The 25663-nt window shown below is 34.6% G+C and overlaps 3 protein-coding genes across 4 annotated transcripts; 1 reads left to right on the top strand and 2 right to left on the bottom strand.

Annotated features, from left to right (window-relative positions):
- Positions 1-217: 217 nt before the first annotated feature.
- Positions 218-7655, top strand: LOC105332247 (von Willebrand factor A domain-containing protein 7). Its single transcript, XM_011434779.4, has 20 exons — positions 218-601; positions 854-976; positions 1130-1303; positions 1428-1506; positions 1828-1925; positions 2088-2273; positions 2507-2746; positions 2936-3049; positions 3156-3416; positions 4046-4158; positions 4644-4794; positions 4893-4966; positions 5059-5212; positions 5384-5562; positions 5663-5771; positions 6075-6270; positions 6345-6405; positions 6508-6734; positions 6902-7019; positions 7205-7655. The coding sequence occupies exons 1-20, from the start codon at positions 364-366 to the stop codon at positions 7442-7444; spliced, it is 3135 nt and encodes a 1044-aa protein (XP_011433081.3). The 5' UTR covers positions 218-363; the 3' UTR covers positions 7445-7655.
- Positions 7656-7928: 273 nt separating this feature from the next.
- Positions 7929-12871, bottom strand: LOC105332246 (ADP-ribosylation factor 1). Its single transcript, XM_011434778.4, has 5 exons — positions 12731-12871; positions 9994-10071; positions 9603-9676; positions 9190-9427; positions 7929-9017 (listed from the first exon to the last, which is right to left on the bottom strand). Exons 1-5 carry the CDS (start codon positions 12786-12788, stop codon positions 8758-8760), a joined length of 708 nt encoding a protein of 235 aa, XP_011433080.3. The 5' UTR covers positions 12789-12871; the 3' UTR covers positions 7929-8757.
- On the bottom strand, positions 12731-25251 carry LOC105332244 (transmembrane protein 201). Of its 2 annotated transcripts, XR_010712229.1 has the most exons (11): positions 25108-25251; positions 21317-21434; positions 21050-21220; positions 19707-19889; positions 19113-19369; positions 18251-18439; positions 17829-18034; positions 17507-17665; positions 16772-17077; positions 16300-16513; positions 12731-12874 (listed from the first exon to the last, which is right to left on the bottom strand). XR_010712229.1 is itself a non-coding variant. In XM_066079850.1 (10 exons), exons 1-10 carry the CDS (start codon positions 25173-25175, stop codon positions 16416-16418), a joined length of 1755 nt encoding a protein of 584 aa, XP_065935922.1. In that variant the 5' UTR covers positions 25176-25251; the 3' UTR covers positions 12731-16415. The 2 variants fall into 2 exon arrangements, 1 of the variants encoding a protein (XP_065935922.1); XM_066079850.1 differs by having other exon boundaries at positions 12731-16513.
- Positions 25252-25663: the final 412 nt, after the last annotated feature.

The following is a 25663-nucleotide window of genomic DNA, read 5'->3' as shown; positions in this document are numbered from 1 at the left end:
TGATTTTTTAAAGAATCAATAGTTTTAAAGAATCTTAAATTCATTTCTCTTTCTCTTTTAAAAAGAGAATGCATAATGCTCAAACTCCTTCCTTTTTGATATGCAGATATCACAGCTAAATTATATCTTTTGGTGATCAATAATTGATTTTCTCCCGTGCACTTGCCTATACACGAACCTTGATTCTTTTTTTTTTGTTCTCCTTATCTCAATACAAATACCCGTATCTAAATAAGGGAGAGCTTACTATTTAAACCCGATAGAATCCAGAAAATAACTTCCGCCAAAAAGGAAAAAAAATATGTTTATAATATTGATATGGTGACCTAAAGAAACTTTTGTGGTGGACGAAAATCCAAAAGGATGAATCCTAACACCACGGTATTCATCCTGGTCTTTTCGCTGGTTTTAAATGTCCGTTTCGTCTTCAGTTTCCTTCCCTCCTCGGAGAGTACGGGCGAACGGTCAGATTTTACGCATGGCAGTATCACAGAGGATGGGATATACAAAGCGGTGGCCGAGGTTATCATAGAAAAAGTCAAACCTGGAACTTACCACTCCGACAGTCATACGGACAAAGTGAAAGCGTCCTTTAATTTAGGTAAGAAATGGTTGTACATGGTCGACGTTAATAATGACACATAATATACAGTGTATATAGCAGGTTAACATTTCTATGGTAAAGATAAACTGATGATGTTGATGTTTTCATATTTTCTGTTGTAAAAAAAACCACCCAAATTGTATTTTTGCGATATTATTGCGATATGATTCTCTCTCTCTCTCTCTCTCTCTCTCTCTCTCTCTCTCTCTCTCTCTCTCTCTCATGTTTATGCAATTATTTTTTAAACAGATAATAGATCCAAATATGAATTTGAGAAGACTGTACATTATATTGTGAATAAAGTCAATTCCGCCCAGCGCTTATATAGCTCTGATGCTTCAAGAACAATGAGTTGCGAACAGATTTCTGCAGGTAATCATTACTTTAAACAAACAACAATGCACTGCAAGTGAGAAAAGCATAAAGTCATTCCAAATCTAAATCCTCGTAAAATACATTAATTTCTTTATTACGTATGCCTTCTCGCTTTATTTTTGACAGCAGCATTTCAATTTTTTTTGCCAGGCAACATCTTACTCCACTTATTGAGAGCTAAAATTATCCAACTCTGCAGAACTAGGTCCACTGACTGGGGCCCAATAAGGGACATGTTGGGAGAATATCTCTTTACCCTCCAAGACTTCTACAGCAACACAAACTGGGTGGAGATGTCTGGCAGCAAACCTTACACAGAACTGGGTAGAAAGTTCAGCTTATGCATTTATACATGCATACAATCATTCATGTTTATTTTTTAATACAACTATAGATAATACAAAAATGAATATTCACCTGCAAGTAATGGTTGAGGGAATTTTTTCAGGCGTGCAGGAACGTCTTTCTATAAAAATATCTGACGCAAAGGAAGCAATGTGCACCAGCTGCAATCATTCCAAAATTACGTACGTCTTATATGAGATTAAATTCAATCTTCTTTTTAACACATACATCTGTACACAAGATCCCAAATAGTTCTAGTTATATTGCATTTTATTCAATGACATTTGTTTATCTTTATCATACTTATATGAACGTAAGCTTTGATTCATTCATATAGTACATATGTCTCTGACTTTCACTATAAATTTCTTAAAGCTACCCAATCTCATGACCAGTTTAACCATTCGAACACTCCTTGAATACACACCCACTCTATATTTTACAATCACGCGTAAATACTTTATGTGATATAATGAATCGTCCAAATTTGTCTCGCATTACAGTTTACATACTAGTACCAATTCGTGTGCCAGCAATCTGATGAAAAATGGCCACCTCACAAGTGGATACACATCGCACCAACATATAATAAAACCATACAGTATGTACCCTCTATTGATGATTTGTACTTACGTTGTCAAGGGATTTAACCACTATGTCATATTCAAATGTTGTCATGTTGTGAAATTTGTAATTATATCAATCCAGTAAATTCAAAATCTACACTATATGACACCTGTACTTGATTCGTTACCCTTGACAGATAGCTTTCCCGCCCACGCGGGTAAATGTAGCCATGGCGGTCCCAGTGACGTATATCGGGGGTTTCCCGCCACTGGGGGGATTAACAAGGAGACCTCAGACCCCGGACTCTCTCCACATCACCACCTTCACACCGAGGCCGGCCGGGCGGCAGTGCAGGCGACCGCAGATTTTCTCGTGGGACAAGGTGAGTTCTGAACACCTCGTTTTGAGTTCTAGGATATATGAATACTAGTAAATATCCAAATCTGTTTATAACATTTTAGTGTAGAATTTCTTTAATGGCATGGAGACTGCTTAATTTCTTAAAAGTCTTTTGGATATCTGTATTTACACCACTTCAACCTGTTGCATATGCTTTAGACAAAGTACTCTTCAAGTGAGCCCTGTTTTACATTAAAATTGGTACATTATTTGCAGACACTGGTCTATTGTACCAGATTGGTTTGGAACAGACAACTGGTCTACTGGGGTTAGATTACAGACAACACTGCTACAACTGTCTGTCGCCTGCTCTGTCTGTTGTATTTGTAATTGATGACGCTGGGTCAGTGAGTGGACAACTACAAGAGGCTTTCAGACACAGTGTCGCCATTGTCAACCAAGCTCGTGTTTCCACGGCTCCATTCAACTACATCTTGTCTACTACTGGGAACAAAGGTCTTTTTCCTCTTCTTTGTTCAAAGTCAATGAACAATTGTCAAAAAAGATTATATGGAGGAATGTGGCACCTCGATTTCTGAGGCCTTTTTATCAAATAACTAATATAATTTTATCTGTTGCACTACATGTATATACCTAATATGGTAATAGAAAACAATTACATTGCAAATGAATTTATTCATACAGAACATGGTCTATTTGTAACAACAAATGGTGAAGAATTCAAAAACCGCCTTCAGTTTCTGCAGTCTAGCAATGGCGGCAATAGTTTGAAGACAACGCTGCATGCCACACTAAATGGTATGGGCAATTTGAGAGATGAAATATAGATTCAATATACTCATTGATTTCATTTAAAGACTTTAGATTTTAACTATGCACATATAGCTATGTACCTATTTTCTAGCTATGCAACAAGCTCAACCCGGGTCCTGTATATTTTCGTTCGCGAGCACCGACCCAATAGCAAACGCCAAAGGCAAGGACACAGGACTTTTGCATGACGCCCTGTATCTTCTAGAAAATAAAAACCTTCACCTGATGCAATTTCTGCAAGGGAACAATTCAAATTCTCATACTGCCGTTCATAAAAGGATCTCTAATCACGTGACTGCAAGCCCAACCGATGTACACTGTTTTGTGCCGAATGCAAACCTGCATAAGCAAGGTATTTAAATCACTGATCAGAAGTACCTTTAGCAGAAGGCGAAAATAACGTTTTCGCGGACAAAAAGGTTTCTAAATTAGTAGCTACACCCATTCGGTTACTCATTATCAAAGAAGTATTGAGTGGGAAAGACAAAAACAAATATAAAGTATGTATTAAATAAGTACCCTAACACGCAGTCAATGAGGCGGCCGCATGTAGTTTTTTATTCACAAGACAGCTATCAGTGGCTGCATCTATAGTTCTTAACCTTTATAGTTAGGATCACCATATCTATAGTTCTTAACCTTTATAGTTAGGATCACCGTATCTATAGTTCTTAACCTTTATAGTTAGGATCACCGTATCTATAGTTCTTAACCTTTATAGTTAGGATCGCCGTATCTATAGTTCTTAACCTTTATAGTTAGGATCACCGTATCTATAGTTCTTAACCTTTATAGTTAGGATCGCCGTATCTATAGTTCTTAACCTTTATAGTTAGGATCGCCGTATCTATAGTTCTTTATTTGTATAGTTAGGATCACCATATTTATAGTTCTTAAACTTTATAGTTTACAATTACTATGCAAGGAGGAATAAATGCAAGGGAAAATATATTTTTTGTTCTGTAATTTTGGTATCATTAGGCAAACGAGGAAAGCGGTCCAATATTTTCGAGGAGATTGCTTTGCACACATCGTCCAGCGTCATACAGACCTCCCATTCCACGCTCGGTGACATTTTGGGACACGTTCTCCAGGTAAAGGAAGACTGTAGAGAAGTCCCTGTCTAATAGATTACCAGTATCTAGAGCTACCTACGAGTTGTGTCGCTAAACTAATCTGCTGTACATGATCAGATGTTCACGAGTCTCAAGCATTCATTGCATGCGTTTGAGAGATTATCATATAGATTTCGTTTTTCACCTGCAAATTGTTATTTGGTGTCAAATCTTATTTTGTTAATTTCATTTTCTTTCAAAATTAACTAAAACACCGTATCCTATTGCATGACATCCTGGTACATCACTACGATTTGGGTTCTAGTTTTTCAGTACCATTCAATTGGTAATTATTGTTGTTCATCATCAGTTGACACTGAAAAAAACCCCGTTATATGATTACCTCTTTTTCTATATACCATAACCTTACGAGTTCAGCGTTAAGTTAAGGTTATAGGCTCTATTTTTATTTGTAATAATATACTTGTAAAAAGATTTATTTGGAGCTATGGATTACGTTGTAGGAAAACATGAATATTCAGACGCTGGGCGTGGACTCGTTTGAGATGTTATCGTTGACGACCCATGTCTTTCACATTGACCCCTGTATATCACTTTTTACAGTCCGACTGGAAGGAAGCACCTGCTCTAACATACAACTTCTGCGTCCGGATGGTGAGGCATTTGTGTCACTTATCATTTTGTAGATTATGATATATTTACAACTCATAACTAGTCAATTTCTAAATGTTTGGTTTGTTTTACATGCAAAGGTTCAAATCAGTCCTTTACTGGAAATGCATCAAAGGATGTGATAGATTCTAGAACTACCATTCTGTCAGTACAAGTAAGTTTGGAATGATAGGCACTTAAAGAATCAAAACACTCTCTTTAATAACGCTTTTGAAAAAAATTCTAAAACGCCGTAATGTTTTGCAGCATCCCTTATATGGGGCTTGGCAGGTGAAAAATTCTCCCAGTTCTCCATGCCATCTGACGGTGTCAGGGAGTGGATGCATTGACTTGGATTACAAAATTATGGAGGATTTACGGGGTGTCAAGTATCCTATCACGAGTTCCAGTCCAGTACTTGGTAAATACATTAGCGAATACACGCATGCTGCATTCGCATGTTTTAAAAATGTGTGGCTTCATACGAGAATTTAATGAAATTAGTCAAATCGGCAGACCATGTTGCGTTTCAGTCAGCATACCGACTAGAAAGTAAAATTGCAATAATTAATACAACATGTACATTTTACAGGAAAAAAGTACACTATTAGTGTTTCGGTGAAAGAAATTCCTAAAAATGTAACAACAAATTTTCAAATTACCGAGATTTACATGAAAAAGTCAGACGGCAGTACATTGACGTCACTTCCGGTATCAGATTCTTCCACTGGTACTACAAGAACTGTTTCTGGCGAGGTTATTCTTTCGGAGGTAAAAATAATGTGTCAATATAAATTCTATATATGTGTAAGTAACTGTATTGTTTTATCCAACTGTTCAACATTTTTTTTTCTTTTTTTTACCATCGAAGCCTTTCTATGTTGGAATCAAAGGAACAATGTCTTCGGAAACAGTGACTCGAGAAGATCAGAAAGTAGTGACGCCTGTCGGAGGACAAATCGACTTTGTTCCTCCTTTTGGTAGACAAGTTCTTTTCTATAAAGAAAAAATAAAAAAAAAATTGAGGATTTTGTTTGGTGTTTGATGAATCAGAATATTCAATCATACCTTTATCATACTGCATTTGAAGTTGTTGACAGAAATTACAGATAACAACAATATGCTCTAACAATGCGAATGTATTATAATATTTATAACATTTTCGCTATGTACGCGTTATGAGATACAAGTTATTTGCACACTCCAAGGCATCACTTGGAATTAATTAACACAGATAATAAGTAATTTATTACACAGGTTTTTTTGTGTTTTTGTTTTTACAGAAACTCTTGTATACAATGAAGAAACATCCGTAAGTGTTCGTGTTTCTAACGCGGGGACAGTAAAACAGACATTCAAATTAACAGCAGCAGACACTGCGAGATTTCTGATTGACCCAACAAAGCACGTGACATTAAACGGCAACCAATCGAAATCGATCGACTTCCATCTTAGAGCTGTTCCACCAAAAACATCCACGTAAGTTCATATCTTACGGGTGTATTTCATGTATAACATTAATATTTTGTTCAATCAACATTTCGATTTTGTAGAAAACTCACAGTGACCCTAGAAATTGAGAGAGCTAATTCTCAAATTGAACAAAACTTCATGGTAAGAAAGAACGACTTTTATTTACCGGGTTTTCAAATAAAATATGATATAACTGTATTGGCTGATTGTCCACAATTTAAAAGCACCTTGTTTAATCGGAAGGTGTCCACTGTCAAACCACCAAATGTAATAGTCACCAGCCGTACTGAGAACTGTAAAAAGGACATCATGAACCCCAACAACTGTTCCCGCCAGCAGTGGGAGGCGGATCTAACAGTTGTCTTCACAGCCAACATGACGCGCCTGTACATCTCCCCGATATCCAGGGCACTCGTCTTAACATATGATAGAGACGCCATTGACAAAAACAAGTTTACAGCTACCATCAAGTAGGTTTTGTTTTACAGTGATATAGTTGTTCTGTTGAGTTTTTCTCTCATTTAGGTTGTGCATGCAAAATTACTGTGAGAACCATAGAAAATTTTTAATGAAAACATTGAATCTCTGAGACAATCTCTCTGAGTTAAAACCTGACATGTTTTAATTCATTTTGTAGAGGAGACTGTTGTACCTCCAAAACTTCAATAATCGCTGTTGATTCTGCAGGGAACACAAAATCATCTTCTATAAATTTTTCCGGGGAAAATGAATTTGGCATTAGTAGTTACATCAAAGTTAGTACTTCATTCAAATTAACTTTTACAAGTAACATCGAAGTTGGCACGTCGTTAAATTAACTTTTATAATTAAAACACCCCGAATTTTAAACAGATAATCAAGTTTTTATCGCGGTTCGTTTTCATAAAAGGGAAACAACTCTGTTAGGATTTTTTCTCGTCATATCTTTATCATATTCCAGAAACAACGAGATAAAATGGCCGAAGACTCTGACCCCCCGACAGTGTGGATAGCGGTGGGGTGTGTTCTAGGTGCCATGGCCGGCATTGGAGCGTCAGTGGCCCTCATAAGGAAATACAAGCCATTCCAGAACAAGGTGAACTCGGACCCCCCGGATTTTCCCGATCCTATTCCAAATCAAATGAGCAATGGCCACTCCGACAATAGCAGAAGGAGTGTGTTTACCGGATTTGGATCTTAGTACTGAGTATGTACTGTCACACAGCGAAATAAAGCTGGGAAATACCTAAACTTTGGGGAATGTTGAAAAACATGTATTGATTTGCCATCATGACATTATCAAATTCTATTACAAAAATGATTTTGGTATAGTAGGCAAAACCTATTTTTTTACGTTTTTGTTTTTTAATTGACTTGTTTTAATCTGATTAAATGAAAAATCTATAAGCGCACACTGATTTAGCACTTTAAAGTGTAAACTATATAGCATAAATATATATGTTCACTTATATTAATGCTGTAAATTCTATTTATATAACGATTTTAAATTCTTGATTCACTTACCGATGGGGAGTGACTATGTTTTCTTTGAAAGTAAAATAAACTTTTAGTCAGCGTAAAGAGAGTCTTCTAGCAATTTTTATATTAACTAACATAATTCCATATACCCCCTCCTCCCTTTTCAAAGCTATTACGAGTCTAACAATAGGACACTTGTATTTTTTTTTCTCATATTTATTGGCAACCACATCACAGTTAAAGCTTAATGGTATTTAGAATGCAAACTTAACGGAATTAACAAACAAATCATCGATTTGATATAAAATGTATAATATGCACTCGTTTTAAACTAATTATAGTCAGATGGTCTGAGTCAGCTACTTACGGCTGGGTAAATGAAGGTATCAGATAAAACAACTACCAATTATTATAAACAGATGACTATATACTTGCACATGTATAGTTATGTTCTTTACAGATATACGACAAGTGTGAGCAAGAAACAACAAACTCTACACCATATACACATATATTAAAACCCTTTTTCACTTCCTGACTTTTTCTTATGCTTTTCTCATTTTGGTGAAATAGAGGGATGCAATTGGAAATTCTCTACTTGTGGTTTTTAGAAATCAGTGATGGGGAGTCAATTCATCTGTTGCATGCACACAAGGTGAAAATAAGTTGTTTTTTTTTAATTAAGGTATATCACAGATATATACATTAAATGCTAGCATCATTTTTCTCTACATCTTAACAAGAACACTATATCTGGGTTTCTTTTAAAATCCAAATTTACTTTCTTATTATACTATTTGCAGTTAGTCATCTTGCACCACTAGTCTCATATTTTTAGATCATATGGCAGACACATTTACTTCGAAATAACTACTTAGTAGTTAATGACGAAACACCAACAATATAATGACACTTTTGCAAAATAAACTTTGAGATAAATGTAACGATAGAAAATCATTTTCAAAATATGCTGCACAGTACACGTTTGATATATTAACACGAATGATTACACATGGGTTGGGAAGGCGATTACGTTCATGTTGCATTAGCACCATCTTCTTCAACATCTGTCACTGACTCTTGTGAACTTGATTTCATAAAAAGCCACTTTAGAGAGCTAAATGCCCTTGTACATTGTTCCATTCCATAAGTGAACTTCTGAGTCTGATTTCTAGTATCCTGCGTCACGGCACCAGATGCAGGTTTCTTGGATTGCGTTGAACCTAACTGAGACACTAACCAATCAAATGCCTCTTCTATTCCCTCCCCAGTTATGGCCGATACCGGAAACAAATCTAAAACAGGAAGATGTCGTGTGTAATTTTTTTTATAAGGAAATCAGATGGAATTTTTCTTCAAATCTAAATTAATCAACAAAGCTTCCTTCTAATATTAAACTGGAAGTTTTTACGCTTTCATGTTTCTCTCTTTTTTTAAAAGCGCTGATATATATGTTAAAATACTAACTCCAGACTCTCTTGAGTTGAGTTAGTCTCAGTTTCTCCGTGATATCTTCCATTGACATGACGTCATTAAGATCAGACTTGTTAGCTAGGATGAGGTATACGGCCTGGTCAAGTTCGTGTGACAGATTAGCGGGAAGTAAAATGTCGTGATACAGCTCGTCCATTCTTTCTTCGTCACTTCTATCAAGGACAAATATGACGGCATCTGTTCCTTTATAGTAGAAGCGAATCAATGGCCGCTAAAATTGAATATACAAAAAGATTATTGCAAATGCCAAAACCTCTCTGTGCTAAAACATATTGATAAGATCCCATCTGAGCGAAAGTCTTTGTTGTCAAATCATTATTTAAAAGTTGATTTGTTTTCTTGTGTGTACTTTTTGATCGACATACAGTATGACAATGTAACTTTACCATTTTCTCCCGACAACCGATATCCCATGCTGTAAATCTTATGTTCTTGTGTTGAATAGTCTCGACATTGAAACCTAAAACAAATCGTGTACACATCACAACAGTGTGGAGAACAAAGAACACTTTCTTTATTCCAAGAGATAGATATCTCAAAATACTCTTAATTACCATCTGCAAAGTGGGTACACGGCGAGGAGAAACTCAAGTAAACATGTTGTATTTTATGAAAACAGAGGCTTCTTTTAGATATTTACAATAAAATTGCATTAATATTCTGTAGTAGGTGATTGTAAATCTCAAGTATCACCCTTATAACGTCATACTGTTAGAATACCAAAATTACGTGTTTTCTTGGTGAACACACGGTAGTCATTTAGAGCAACAACCTTACCGATAGAGGGCGCTGCATCTATGACCTCGCCAAGCTTTATCCGATATAGTAAGGTCGTCTTTCCAGCGGCATCCAATCCTAAAATATGAAGCATGTCTCAAAGATAGGAAATTTGGAAAACTTCTATTTAGTCCTTGATTATAAAACGGTTCAAATATTTATTGTCAATATATTCTACCATCAAGATTTTTTTTTTCACAATATATATTGTTTTTGTTTTTACTAGCTAAGAATTAAGAACTTCTTATGTTCAGCCCAGAATTTTTCCAACGCAAAAATACTAGTATACATGTAACAGGTAAGCTATGTACGCACTTTATAATGTCTTTAAAAAAATGTGCACTGACCATTTGTTTCAAAGGGGCATTGAAGAACTGAACTCGATTCCAGCAAGTCAAATTGTATATTTTTATTATTTACGGTGTATTCATCTCATTGTTTATCGATGTCTACAACATCGACCAAAGAATCGAAGCAGACCATTATTGCTGAAAGATCTCGTCAAAATACCGAATTCGTAACCAACCAACCACCCCCCCCCCCCCCAAAAAAAAAAAGAAAAAAAAAAGAGGAGCCACCAATGCGTTATACAAATATACAGATCTGATCAAATTCCTAGGCAAGCAAAGGCTTTTGTTTGTGCAGAAATTGTGCTTTCCAATTATCTTCTGGTTATTTTGATGGCGAAATGAATCACACGGCATACTGGTCTCTGTGAAACATTCTTCGGAGGGGAAAAAACAGATGGTGCTTTATACCTTGTGTAATAAACCCCAGAGAAGAAGAAATAATCTGTAGCAAAAATCGCTTTACTTACCACTGCAAATTCAGAATCAGGTTTATATATCTTTTTCAAGAACCGACCAAATGCATTTTCTTTAAGTATAAACGGTATGCTTTTAATTACATCACATGTATATAGCGATGTATGCAAGCTGCAACACTTTGGGCGATATCAATGATAGGGAGAATGCTGATTATTACATAATTTACTTTTTTTAAAATAATTCTGACTGCTGGGAAATCGAATGTACTGACATTTGATGAGAAATGATAGGGGAAAATTGATGGTGAGTTGTAGACTTGTCAGAAGAAAACCCGTAACCAACGCTGTCAATAGATAAGTCTTCGAGTATTCTTCTTCATGCAAAGATGTGGCATGTCGGATTTTATGCTTAAAAAAATCAAAATTAATGTAGATTTATAAACAGTTATAACAGAAAAAATCTGTTAATCAGAAAATAATGTACAGTAAGGCCCATGATAATTAATTAGGTACAGTCTGAGAGGAAATTAATTACAAAAATGTATGTGACTCATTATGATGTAGGCATCACACGGATGAGAAATATGTTTGTGAGTAGACGAGATGAGTACATCATATCTTCCAAGGCGGCCTTCCGTGTTTATATTACATGTGGGACCTAATATGAATGTTTTTACACACCCATCGTTTCCATGTGGAGAAATAAAGTATATTCAAATACTGTATTATCATAACCTGAAGAACAGTCCATCCTATACCTTGTAGCCAAGTAGGGAATCTAGTAAATTACAACATAAGGTACCGTGGTCTCAAGAACAAAATATTAATTTAGAATAACACAATTACTTTGAACTTTGCTTTTGTTACCGATCTCATTTACAGGAATTTAGTTTGACGTTTATAGTATATACAAGGTTAACAAATGTCGCCAAGTTGGTCATTTCGCAAACTTAGTCTGTTAAGTTAAATGTTCATTGTTTTTTCTGATAAATAGGGAAATATGACCAAAACCTAACTGCTATTAACACATGCAGAATATCACTTAAACTATTGTTTCATTTATTAAGTTTTATCTTTATGTCGCAATGTTAGATGCTGCGTAGTTCATTATTCGGTAAAAAGAAAATTTATCACATTGAACATATAATACTCATTGATGTTTTTAATTCTTCTGGTCCATCTTCAAAAAAGTTCATTTTCTAATCAAATTTAACATCCCTTTTATTCCTTTTTGTTAAATTGTAGGGGGCTTGAGGAAGACAGTCTGAGGTTCTTGAATTATACCAGGTGTCTGACAATCAAAGAAATCTGGTCCCATTTTTGTCACATCCATAAACTTGATAGTTTTCGCTAACATCCCTCCTTTATATTGATCGATCAGGTGAGTGATATAGCCTACAGATTTACCAATCAGCTGGACGAAGAAAGTACGACCACGGCGACAGAGAAATCTGTTATCGTGGACATCTACAGAAAACGACAACGGGAGAGCGATCCTAACGAGTGACGCCGACATTTATACCTCTCACAAATTCCTTCACTATTTTTTTTTCGTTTATTTTTTTGTTATGGTGTTTAAAGATTACTTGTTATGTGTAAAGATTACTTGTTATGTGTAAAGATTACTTGTTATGTTTTCTGTCTAATAGATATCACCACAAGGAAAACATGCAAGATATGTTTTTGATTAAATAAACAGGAACTCAATATTCTGATGTCGAAATTATGGATTATGGAAAATCTCGTACTAAATCAACAACGATGAAATTGATATACATATCAAATATATAACAGTCTTTCAGAGTAGTATAAATTACATATGACTTGACATGTGAGTACAAAAACCAAACATTAAGAAGCAACCTGAATTACAAACCTATTGATTACTAATAGGAACTCATAAAGAATCATAAATTACTGTTTTTCCGCTACGGCGTGTTCGTATATTTATATATCATTAAACGTACTCACCACAAAGCAGTATTCGTACGTCCCTCGATTTAAACACCCTGGCCCATATATTCCCCATAAGAAAGACGGATATTGTTAACACAGAATGGTCCGCATCAGTCACATCTCATACCCTCTCATCCTTCCTCATGTGTGTTAGCATTTCTAATGTAAACAGAAATGACGTGTTTTATTGATTCAAAGACTTCCGAAAGTCGGAGGTCGGTTCCGAACAAACTATTGACACAAAGAGGGAAATTTTAAAACCAATACTTGTTCTTTCTCAATTGAAGGAAATTTAGATTTCCTTATCCAACCCCCTATGTCCAATATTTTTATCAATAATGCACGCACACATATTTTTTTTTTAAATCTCCCGACTCAAAGACGCTTTCACGATACATATTTTATTCAAATAAATTATCTTACAATATGACCAAAAATACTCAGGTTGCTTATTTTATTTGTTAGAATAAAGTTTATCGGGAAGGAAATTACTTTGATAACCTGTGTTGTCCAGCGAAATCCCTCAGATATATATCGATAATACACTACACAACGTGATTAGTATTTATCTCCAGACTTAATTAGACATAAAGACATGCCGTGTTCTTTCAATGTCCAGGAATACTGGGATTTACTTTCAATTACAGGAATTTTTTAGATAAGTTTATGATTTACAACAGAAAATTACTTTTACTAAACTACTGTAGATGTGGTTGTAATCTTATACAAGATTCAATGAGGTGACTTGCTGAATAAGGATTTGTCTTCATGATACTGGAATTTTCCCAGATAGTTTCCGATGCTAATTTTCAAAAGGGACTCTAACTGTATAGCTTACTTACATATGTAGGCTACACGAGTGTTGTTTTTTTTTTTTGATGGCCCATGCGCTTTAAACCAAAACATAACAAATGCTGCCCAAAAAAATTACCGGTAGACAAAAATTATTTCAAAAGGTATAAAAACTATAGTTTTCATCTGCAAAACCATATTTAACGGTTGTAAAGTATAGTTTACGAATGATAATAAAGTTTATATGTCTGCAAATAACGTTAACGATCGATTTTGCTGGTAAGTAGAGATTCACATCTGTAAACTATAAATTGCATTCGTTAACTATGGTTACGAGTTGCTGATCATAGTTTCCCACTCGTGAAACTATATTTATCAGAAAAACTATGTTTTGCAATCGGAAATGGTTGTTTTCAGTGTTAACTATAGTTTTACACTTCTGAAACATAGATGATCGCGTTAACTATGGTTTACAGATGTGAAAAAAGATTATCGTCGTTGACTTTAGTTTTCTGTCCGTAAACTATAGTTACAACCGTTAAACATAGTATATTTACTTTGAAACTATGATTAGCACATTTTTGTGAATTTGGCGTGCGATAGAGATGCATTGTCAAAGGGAATAGGGTATTACAATCCATCCCTCATGACAGAGACGCAAGTCCCAGTCAACTTAGAAATGGCCTCTTACAGAAGCCAGCTTAGTAAGGAAGACTTTGGCATCATTACAACGACACGGGCGGGAATCTTGAACACCCTCAATATAATGAGTAGTGAGATGAGCATGCATACCAGTGTCATTTTAAAACAAGATTTAGGAAATGAACAAGTCTACATAGACATAGGTCCCGTTTCACCAGACTGTCCTAAAAAGAAGAAGAAACAAGACTCTAGCAAAAACCACTTCATTTCCAGCAATGACAGACATTGGATGAACGATTGTCAAAAAAAAACCCAGAAAAGCGAAATAAACACATTGACACAGAATATGTAGAGGAATCCTTTCTAGGAATGCATATACGGTACTCAAATCTATCACAAGACCAGTTCCGCTACTATGCAGTCAAAAAAGAAATTAAAAACTACTATATTTCCTAATATTTTTTGTTACAATTCAAATTACAATGTATTGACACCAATGCACAAGTGCCCGTCTTTCACCAAGATATCATCCATTTATGAACTAGAATATGTTAGAAATGTAGAAATTGGCCTCTTTTTGGTTAACAATAAACATGGATATAATAAAATAGTTAACAGATAGATGACAATTCTAAATCTAAGTTGACATGCCTTCAGTTACAATAGAATGAAAACAAAATTTAAGAACACTGAAATTTATTGTTTATGGTATTACAACATAACAAGGTTTCTGTAATGACTGCAAATGCCTTTAATTGAACAATTGTTTCTTAATAAGAAATTCGATTTAAAAAAGACTGACATATCCAGTGGAGAGAAACTGACAAATAGTGAACACTTCATGTAAATTCACTTAATAAATGCATACAAATGTTCAAAATCAATACAAAAATACTGACATAAAAATAAAAAGAAATCCTCCTGTTCTATATATCTGACTTGAAAAATAAACTCTATTTAATAATAGGAGAAAAGGCATGATGGACCAGACCAAGTTTTGAACCCAGGCCCCGAAATTCTGTTGTTAGGTGCTCCATTAAACAACTAAGCTACATGTACAGGAAGTCATGAATGGAACTAGTCTGACTATCTTGAACCATACAACAGATAATTTTCTTTAAAAGTTCTTTCCTTTGGGATGTCAATTTTTGATCAATGAGAGAAAATCAATGTTTTCTCTGCATAGCATTACTACCGTAAATTTATGGGGCAATGTCTGGAAAACAAAATGAGAATGTTTCCTTTTATCTTGTTTCATATGTTGGCTCCAAACAATAACAATATCCTTCTTCTCAAAATGGTCATCAGACATTAGAGGGTTTCAAATATTTACATACTAAGGACTGTGGTGAAAATGCAAGCTATGCCAACAAAGGGACATAACTTTCAAGCAGGTGATAGTTGTCTAAACTTTAAAACTTCTCAAAAGCAACTGGCTGTAATCACAGAAATGGCAGTAAGTCACACTGACTTTTTCAATAGTTAAACTTAGTTTTCAAAAAATCCCTGGGTTAAACATAGTTTTCAATGTAACAGATAACACACAATGGTAACATGCAAAATATGCATCAACATGCAAAGATCTTCTCATTGAATAAAAAAATCAACTAAATCTACAGTGTACAATTAAAGATAAAATAGAAACAATAAAAGCATACTCTAGGGCTCTGTTGAAATTAAAGTTCAACTGATTCAGAACTTATAAGTATGAGATCAATTACTGTATACGGGAAATCTTTGCTCCCGTTTTATATTTGCCCCTTCATTTCAGCAAGTGAATTCAAGATCGGGCGATTTTGAAACAAATTCCAAATTACTCTGTAAGAAAGAGTATCTATCATACAAATGTGTCTGGGAGAATTTAATATCGGGCCAAAATGTTTGCAAGAGTAGAGATGTGAACAAAACACAGTGCAAAAATAACTCTGTATACAATAAATTATAACTTTAAAAATCTGTTTAAGGAACAGGAAAATAAATGCATTAAAGGGTTTCAAACATTTCTTTCTACACTCATTTCATTGTTTAATATTATGCCATTTATCAAATGGGAATCAACCTGGCATATAACCATGCCAAAAAAAAAAAACAACATTTGTTTTCAGACTTAAGAAAATATACACTGTACATAATGTCTGAACAAAACAAACCTGCTGCTTCAGAATAAATTAAGAAATCCTGCTTTAGCGCCAGCTTGGCCAGCTTAGATTAATCTAGCACCAATGTATTTAATACTGATAATGAAGTACTAAACACTGGTCCATCATCAAGAGATTCGGAGTACATAAACAGCTAATGCTAGGTTTCCTATCACACTGGCTCCGAGGACAAAACCTATGAATCCTGGACTCTTCAAGAACCTAGCTGCAATGTAAAACAAACACAGCTTTCATTCTGCTATCACAGTGAGAACACTGTAAAATGAGAAATAAGTAGTGACATTTGCAAAATAGATGATTATGGTTTAATTTCAAATAAATGAAACATTATTATCTACCAACTGCTGGTCAAGCTCCCCTCCCCTAAATTTTTCAGTTTAGTCTCTCTATTTACAGATATGAAGATTTGTTTAGAAGTACCATGTAACTTTCTGCATGCACATGTACATATAGATTAACTTACTGAATGAGAATCCAGTAGACTGTTTTGTAGTGCTGTCCACAGGACAAATGGACGTCTGTCTGCTGGCCTCACTCTTTGTTTCACTGTTGTCAGAATGATCGGACTCCTCGTACTGGAACTTTTCAGAAATCCTTGATCTTACACCACTATCATATGACCTAGGGGCATGGAAGCTGGAGCTAGCTGACAAATGAGAGCCTCCATTTTGAAAACCATTCTGGAATGGCTGAGGTAGAAATAGATTCGTTGATTTGGCTTGCAGACAGGGACCACGATTCACAGCAAACGGACTTCTTGTTGTTGAAACTAAAAAATTTGACGTTTTAAAAATCTTAGTTCTGAAGCAACTACCGTAACAACACTGTAATTCAGGTACATATAGCAAACTCACTGAATTATACCCCTTCTAAGAAAAAATTTATTTACTGATATATCCTTGCCAAAAAAAAGTAGAAACTTACAACAATTTTCTTGTACAAAGACAAGGCTTGCAACAAAACTTTCACTAACAGACACATACAGTAAATGGTCTAATGATTCTTATTGACCCCTCCAATATGGTTTGCATGCATTGTAATCAAAACTAATACTTACAGTAAAATATACTCAAATCAAACTAATCCTTTTTTTTTTTAAATCATTGGTAAATTTGGAACAAATCTTAATGTATATAAACATGACCATCATATAAGTGAATTTTATTGTTCCTCGTTTTTATTCTGTGGTTGAATTTACCTTGAAATTTTGTCGGTGTTGAAGATCTCTGCTGCTTGGAAAAGCTAAATTTAGCAGGACTAATCAGAGGTCTCCTAGCCTTCAGAGCGTGCGCTACGGACCTATTGGAGAAGTTAGAAGGTGCTTGACTGACGCTGGTAAAGGAACTGCTAAACATCCCTGCAAAAACAATATAACAGGACACATGTAATTAAGGAAGAGTTGTAGTTGGTGCAGAGAATAACACACAAATCATACAATATCATCAACTGAGAATGCAGCTATCTATAGGTTTTCTTTATAATGAACAATTTTAATTAATAACTGAAAACGACATTCAGACCTGAGTTTTTCTGCCTTTGGCTTCCAGGAAGACCTAGAGATACAGCTTCAAGGTCAGACAGTGTGTCATCAAAGTTTACTGACTCCTCCTCCATGACCTCTGACCCTTCATCCTGGTCACCACAAACCTGACTAGCTGAGTATAACACACTACCTTTAGATGTATCAGAAGGGCATGATGACGACTTGCTGACATCCAAAGAAAGCCTGCAAGAAAATATCTCCATACAATAAACATTCATTTTATACATATGCTACATATTCAAGCTGATGAAATTTTACAACTCTTAAGTACTCTGAAATTGTAAAAGTAACGAACAAAATATATTAATTCTCACTGAAAAAGCATGTATATTTGGAATTGCAAGTTATACCATGTAATACACATCCTAAGACTGACTTGATAGTGTAGGTAAAATTTACCGTCTAATGTTTATATTGGGTACAGCTCTTGACTTCCTGGCTGATAAGAGACACAGAGAGGAAGTTAACCAGTTCCCTAACAGAAGAATGGGTTCTGCCTTCATAAAGACAGGAGAAGTGCTGTTTTCTTGCAGGAGGAACAGAACACTGAGCCATAGAGGAATTTGTAATGCATCAAAGAGGCGTAGTCTGGAAATACAGAGACGAGATGGATCAGAACTTACCTCAGGTTTTGGAGCCATATAATTTAGACCACCTTACTGTTTCACTTTTAAAATGTAAAAAAGAGAAACTGTCCCGAGATATTTATGCAGCACATTCGAACGATTTTTTTATAAAAATAAATATACCTGTGAAAGAAGTAAAATTGAAATCAGTCAAAAGAATATGTCCAGTATATCTTCATTGACTCATTATAATTTTTCACTCAGAAAATTTCACAGGAATGAAAACAGATTTCTTATGGAGAATTATACTGGGAACATTGACATCTTTCCTTTATTTCAAAGTCAATTGGAATACCTTAATACACAATTTTTCAACATCATCTGGGTACTTTCATCTCGCTTGCAATGCAGAATCCCTGTATACTTTACATTTTTAACTATGTATTCAAACCTGACTAGATAGAGAAGGGGAAGGGGAAATATACAATGCATTAATATCTTGGGACAGTGTACAGTCTAAATCTTATGAAATCTGAACTTGTTCTATTCAAAGTTACATTTTCATCCCCTCAAAATTTAACACTTTTTCAAATGTAACACTGATATGAAAGGTGATTTTTTCCAACTATAATGACCCTGGAATGAGGAATGATGATCAAATATTTTTTTTATCAATTTTGATATACCATAGTTACCTGTTTTTTCCGACTGTAATTTTACTGATAATGCTCATAGTCAACCCCAGCATTCCAATCAATTTCCTGTAACTTTCTATGCTGACCAAGAACACTTCAACAACCTGGTGGTACCCTCTGAGGTACGTTCTGAGGTGTTCATGTACGCTGAAAGCTGTGCTGAGGTAGTGAAGAAGCAACAGAAGAGCACAGACTGTAGACACTACCTCCAGAAGTCGACCAATCATCAACAGCCGAGACGAAGACTTCTCTGGCACCTGTACCAAAGAATGGTTCATTATAAAATTATAAGTCCCTAACAATGGGTTCAATAATCAGTATTGTTAACTACGGTGTAATATTTGGGTTTTGGGTACATTGATAAGTCAAGAGTTACATTCATGACAGATTCTTTTTTACAACTGAGATTCCTGGGAGTCAATTTTAGTGGATTTTTGAGAAAGTATTATTGAGGATTACTAAATAAAGAACATTTTTCATAATTCCATAGGTATGTTAATTAATAGATTAGTTTGCATAGGTAGCAACAAAAGCTATAAAAATCGACCCCAACAAATTCTAATGACTCCATAGTTAATGGTGAGTAGTTATTACTTGTATCTGGGAGTCTTCTGATGGTGTGGGTAAAGCTTCTGTGTAGAAAGTGTCCAGTTTCTGCTGTAAGATATCATCTTGTTTGGACAATTCCTTGTTGACCACCATCTGACACTCGGGACAGAGTCTGTACAGTTTTTCCAAGTATCCCTCAAAGGCTGTCACTTCTGTGTCAAAATTAGCCTAAATTCAAAATATAAAGCAGATTTTATCATTTCAGCCAGAAATCTGTTTGAATTACATGTAACTCAGTCTCTGTTAAAAACTTGCTTTGCTAGGAAAAAATGTAAAAGTTGTAAGATCTTAAAAATCACCCATATCCAAAACAAAGTTGATACCCATTAATCAAAGATTTCATATTTCCAGGGGTTATTTTTGCGAGTCATAAAATGTGCAAATCAAAGGCCTGAAGGCCTGAGCGGCGCATCGCATTGAAGGTAGCTAAAAACATCACAACAAGTTGTTAAATATTGCCATTCTACACATGGGGAAGGTGGCACGCTTTTCCTCATTCAGTTTGACATCGTGTTATTCGTTTTATCAAGTGATAAAATACGAAATCTGTTCTTAGCTATAGGAAGACAGCAACTTACTCTCATTTTAACATAAATATTTTATATACGAAATTATTACATTTTTTTTACCTTCGATATTCGAACAATTAACGTCACCGCTTTTAAATTGAAGTACGAACTTTTGTTATGCAAATTATCTCATCGGTTGACTGGTCCCCTGTCCCTATCATACGTACATTGCATTGCAGGCATTGCCAGTCTATCTCATCTGCGTATTAATCTTTGTTCTGTTCTTTCATTGATGTTGATGTTTTTTCAATGTGTAAAGGAGATATCTGTTGTAATGATTTGTTGATATTTTTAAAACGAATACTGAATATATGTTCCTGGTTGAAAATACGTAACAATCAGAACGGCACTATATATTTATTGGAGCATTGATACTCGAGTTCTATGACGCCGCTTGTATATAAGCCGAGAGAAGTGAGCTGACAGCAATGAGGCTACATCGCTGATAGCGATGCGCCTCAAAAATTTAGGTTACTTTTTTAATTTGCATCAGACATTTTATGCAATTCAAAAAATTTTTCAATAGAAAAAAGTGTGCCAGCTTTTTCTCCTGCATTCTGTATATTTTGTGAAATCAAAGTGAATTAAGTGATCATAACAAAAAAAATTATATCATCAAAAAATAACTGTATGCACAAAGCATTTTATAAATCTTCCTTGATTTAAAGCAATCTATCATCTTAAAAGTTTTCAATCCACAAAACTAAAATGAGTGGACCAGTATTGGCACAAGAAAAGCCATACAGTATTGAATCTAACCTCATTCAAAGGTACAAATGCTGCCAGTTGCTTGGTTTTCAGAAGCTGGTTTCTGGTACAATTCTCACACAGGACATCATTATTGCTGATATAATCGCCCTGTGCACAGGACACAGGATGGTTCAAATCTCCATTGTACTGGGTCGGAATAGGCTTGTTGTAATCTCCATCCTAAGTACATCAGATAATAAAATTAATTTAGTCAATGTGAAGAAAGCAAAAATGACACAAAATTCATAAAAATTAGAAATGTCTCCTGGTACTTACCTCATTAAATCCATTGTACTGCTGACATGCAGGACAGTCCCAGCAGTTTTTATTTCCATATGGGACAACCGCATCAGTGGAACAAAACCAGCAGTTTACTTTTACTGGATAAAATGGCCTTAAAAATTGATCCAAACATTTGAGCTTTTTTTTTGTTTATCAAACCCACTGATAAAAGTTCTTAATTTTCTCATTCAATAATTTCAAGATACATACTATAGTTATTTCAATAGATTATTTTCAATATCAGAACATTATTGAAAATTACTGACAATAATGACTTTCAGAAATCTTAGCAACGCCAACACTTTAATAAGATAAATATTTTCTGGTAGAAAATATGTTAAACTTAGCTGACTATCTTTGATCCTTAAATAAGGATTAAATGAATGTAATCACTAATTAAGGTGGCTCTACAAACCAATGCATTATTTGATGGATCGATGAAGAATCATTTTTGAGAAATGATTACATACATATAATCAAAGTACTGAAGTACTGACAGGAGTTGATTCTATCGATTATTATTTATTTTAGAATCAACGATAATGTTATTTTGCAAGGCAAGTGGTTTCTTGTATTTGATTGACGCACATTTTTTATTGTATGAATACCCGGACTTTTCTGAAAAGAAATTTCGAGAAAACTCCATAAGAATCATGTCATGTAATATTTAAAGATACTATTAATTCCATCAACGTACGTATCAGTAATCGAAATATTTCTGAAAAATTGTATGGATTCAAGCAATATTGAATGCTAGCTTCGTTCAACCAGACACTCGGCTGTCTCCGTTAATCTCCGACAAGCAAGAGAAATTGTCTGCTTGTCAAAGATTTACAGAAACCACCGATCGTCTGGTTGAACGATACTATAGTAAACTCTAGCGTAGGAATACATACCACTACAAAAAATGTCTAAATTGTTTCCTACCATTTAAAATCTGACTATTTTCAAGGTATCAATAAATAATTTTCCTTGAAAAACAATGCTTCAGAATTCATTACAGCGAATTTATTGATTATTTCCGAGAACTAAGTCTTTTCAGCGGTGATGTTTTGTGCTTAGGTCCAAACACTGTTTTACTTTCGGTTTGCCAGAGTAACTGCATAGGAGAGTTGATTAAAATCACATTGTTTAATCTGCGAACAGGATATCTTAGATCTAAAAATTTGGTACCAATTAATGCACAATACAACAAGATGCAATAATAATTGGGGCGATTATAAAGTCTCCCAAATGAACAAGGCAATCATTGGGAGTAGGGATGACCAACATGGGTCAAATTTTACAGACAAAAAGATTTAGAACTTTATTATTTTTATTTCTGAAGTTTCATGACCATTTTTATTTCTGAAGTTTCAAGCCCATGACCTTCATACCATTTGATGCCCCTTAACACCAGAAACAAAAATATATATGGTTTGGGGTGGGGTTCTTAACCGTTTTCAAGATATTCGGGCACTTACTGTTTGAGAGGGGTCAGGACAACCCCTAGGACCCATGACCTACATACCATTTGATGCCCCTTGACACAAGGAGCAAGAATATATATGGTTTAGGGGTGGGGATCTTAAGCATTTTCAAGTTATTTGTGCACTTCCTGTTTGAAAGGGGTCAGGACCACCCCTAGGGCCCATGACCTACATACCATTGACACAAGGAACAAGAATATATATGGTTTAGGGGTGGGGATCTTAAGCATTTTCAAGTTATTTGTGCACTTCCTGTTTGAGAGGGGTCATGATCACCCCCTGGGCTCATGACCTACATACCATTTGATGCCCCTTAATATGTGGAACAAGAATATATATGGTTTAGGGGTCAGGATTCTAACAATTTGAGATATATGGTAATTTCCAATTCCTGGGAGGTGGGGATGACCCCAGGGGTCAGATCTAATAAACCCTATATATTGCCTGTAACAGACAATATATGATTCCGAAAACCTTTATCATTACATGTATCTTTGTCTTTTTTCAAGTTATAACCATTTACAATAGAGTCTAAGATTTTTCCAATAAGGTTCAATGTTAGACCCCACTTCCTTTTGACCCCCTAGAAAAAGGTTGGCCAACCCCAAATGAGAAAAATCAAACCAGCGTGCACATCTAGATATGCAGGCTTATGTTATCCTAGAGTTTTGTACGATTCTGTTCAGCCATCTCTGAGAAACGCGTCGGACAAGTTCAGAGCGGGAAAGAAGAAAAAGAAGAAGAAACCATACAAAAACAATAAGTCTCCAAACTTCGTTTGGGAGACTTAATTATCTATAAATACATATCAAAGACGGCCATATAAACTTTATGATATATTTTTTTAAAAAATATTTATGAAATAAAAAACAAGAATTGTAGGTATTTTTTAAATCTACGCATAAAAACTGCAAATAAACTGTTACTCGCATTTAACAATTGCTGTAAAATCAAATTTCAACAAGAAATTGAAACGAAATGGTGAAATTAAAGAAAAATTGGAAAATCTTAAAATCGAACCGATCCCGATCGTACTTAAACTAAGCACGAGCAAAATCATATAAATTTAGAATGTATCACAATTTTGCATAAATTTCAGGCTGTTTAGCTGTAAAATGGTTTTGTCGTTTAGTCCAATCCACACTTTGCAAAAGTTGTTCCCTTTTGCGGGGTCAACCCAAAGGTCAAAAGGGAAAAAACAACTTTTCCCTTCTTTATGCAACCAAATATTTGGGCGTCCTGTGAAGAAATCTCTTAGAATTTAATTCATTCTTTGCCCCAACTTGGGGCAATCAAAATTCACAGAGGAAACTGATTTCTAATGTCTAATGACGAATTACAACCCTCTAAACTACAAAGGCTACTGTGAGAAATATATGGGTTTCCCCAAAGATAGCGGCCAAGGGACATAACTTTTGTAAAGTGTGGATTGGTCTATTCCTATCAATTACTCAGAGTTAACTGCAGAATTTCTGTAAAATTTCAATTTTATAAAATGATTCTGATGGGAATCAGTTTTTTTCAATCGGGATCTGTTAAAATTTGATAAATAGCAATTTTCCTCAAATTTCGCATTTTCGTTTCAATTTCTTTGTAAAATATCATTGTTTAGTAAGTACTTTATGTGACTATATATGCTATTCTTAACATTTTATTCATATATAGATTCAAAAGATATAAAAGAATTACAATTTTGATTTTCAGAAATATTTTTTTTAATTTAAAAATTAAATACTTGACCAAACAATCTTTGGCATGTAGGCCTATTTATTCATAATTATATATTTACATCTCCCAAGTATTATTCCCTCTATTTCTTACGGAAACTTATAGTTAATTCATAGCTCTACATAGAAACAGCCCGACTGAAATCTACACGCATTGATCATTGCAGAAAAAAATTTACATAACCCGCGTTAGCGGGTTATGTATTTTTTCTGCAATGCGGCTACCTTCATATCCTGAATGAATCACCAAAGAAAGCATTTTATTGTTTAAATTACACATTAATTGACACCACGTTTTAAGCTCTAAAATACCCTGTTTGTTCTCAAAACAGTTTTTACAATTTCACTTAAAAATACAAAATAATTCATATAAATAATTGAAAGCCGAAATTTATCTCTGTTTAGTGGAATCATATTAAAAAAAAATTCTCTATCGATCCATCAAATAAAATGTTGGTGTGTCGAGGAACTTTAAGATAAATTGTAAATAAACATAGAGATAAAGGGAGAATGGTTTGTTAAGCATATTTTTGGTTAACAAGAATTTCTCTCAATATGAAGGTAAATCTTTTTTTTAAGAAAAACTTACCTCACATATTTATATACAACAAAAGAAAGAAGGAGACCCAAAATAATACACATGCACATGAAAATCATTTTGAAATCAAATGATTCTCAAGCACATGTCAGCGGGAAAGTAATTTTACTCTGAACGCCAAACCCGATGTTATTTTACACGAAATGTTACAAGGAAGTATTCTATTTTAGAATAGTATATCATACAATGTATAATACTCGGTATAAAAGTTAGTGTTAATGTAAAGTACATCCACGGAATTTTAATAAAATATGGGAATATTGATTTCTTAAATTTATAAATATGAGAGAGAGAAAGAGAGAGATTCAACATAATCTTTCTTTCACATTTTGTGCAATTGATATACTGCAGAGTTTTGATGAAAAAAAAAATGAAGAACACACATCTCGCCATCCTTTATTCAATTTTATTTAGACTTGTGATAGTCACTGAGTGTATCATAAATTTAGAGAGAGGGAGAGAGAGAAAGGGAGGGAGAGAGGGGAGAGAAAGGAGAGAAAGAGAGCTCGATATCTTTCTAGCAATAAAAGCCAAATTGTTCATTCAG

The sequence above is a fragment of the Magallana gigas genome, chromosome 3 (genome assembly GCF_963853765.1).
Source record: "Magallana gigas chromosome 3, xbMagGiga1.1, whole genome shotgun sequence".
NCBI classification, from domain to species: domain Eukaryota; kingdom Metazoa; phylum Mollusca; class Bivalvia; order Ostreida; family Ostreidae; genus Magallana; species Magallana gigas.
Note: the sequence above shows the minus strand (reverse complement) of the source record. Positions and strands in the feature narration are given on the sequence as shown.

Coding starts and splice junctions, on each gene's coding strand:
- LOC105332247 (XM_011434779.4), top strand. CDS start 364: ATGAATCCTAACACCACGGTATTCATCCTGGTCTTTTCGCTGGTTTTA. Junction 977..1,129: donor TTGCGAACAGATTTCTGCAG/GTAATCATTACT, acceptor TTTTTTTGCCAG/GCAACATCTTACTCCACTTA. Junction 1,304..1,427: donor CAAACCTTACACAGAACTGG/GTAGAAAGTTCA, acceptor GAATTTTTTCAG/GCGTGCAGGAACGTCTTTCT.
- LOC105332244 (XM_066079850.1), bottom strand. CDS start 25,175: ATGATTTTCATGTGCATGTGTATTATTTTGGGTCTCCTTCTTTCTTTT. Junction 17,666..17,828: donor CCAAAGGCAGAAAAACTCAG/GTCTGAATGTCG, acceptor TTGTTTTTGCAG/GGATGTTTAGCAGTTCCTTT. Junction 16,514..16,771: donor GTCTACTGGATTCTCATTCA/GTAAGTTAATCT, acceptor TTTACATTGCAG/CTAGGTTCTTGAAGAGTCCA.
- LOC105332246 (XM_011434778.4), bottom strand. CDS start 12,788: ATGGGGAATATATGGGCCAGGGTGTTTAAATCGAGGGACGTACGAATA. Junction 9,677..9,993: donor AGATGCAGCGCCCTCTATCG/GTAAGGTTGTTG, acceptor GATTTGTTTTAG/GTTTCAATGTCGAGACTATT. Junction 9,428..9,602: donor TCGGTTGTCGGGAGAAAATG/GTAAAGTTACAT, acceptor ATTCAATTTTAG/CGGCCATTGATTCGCTTCTA.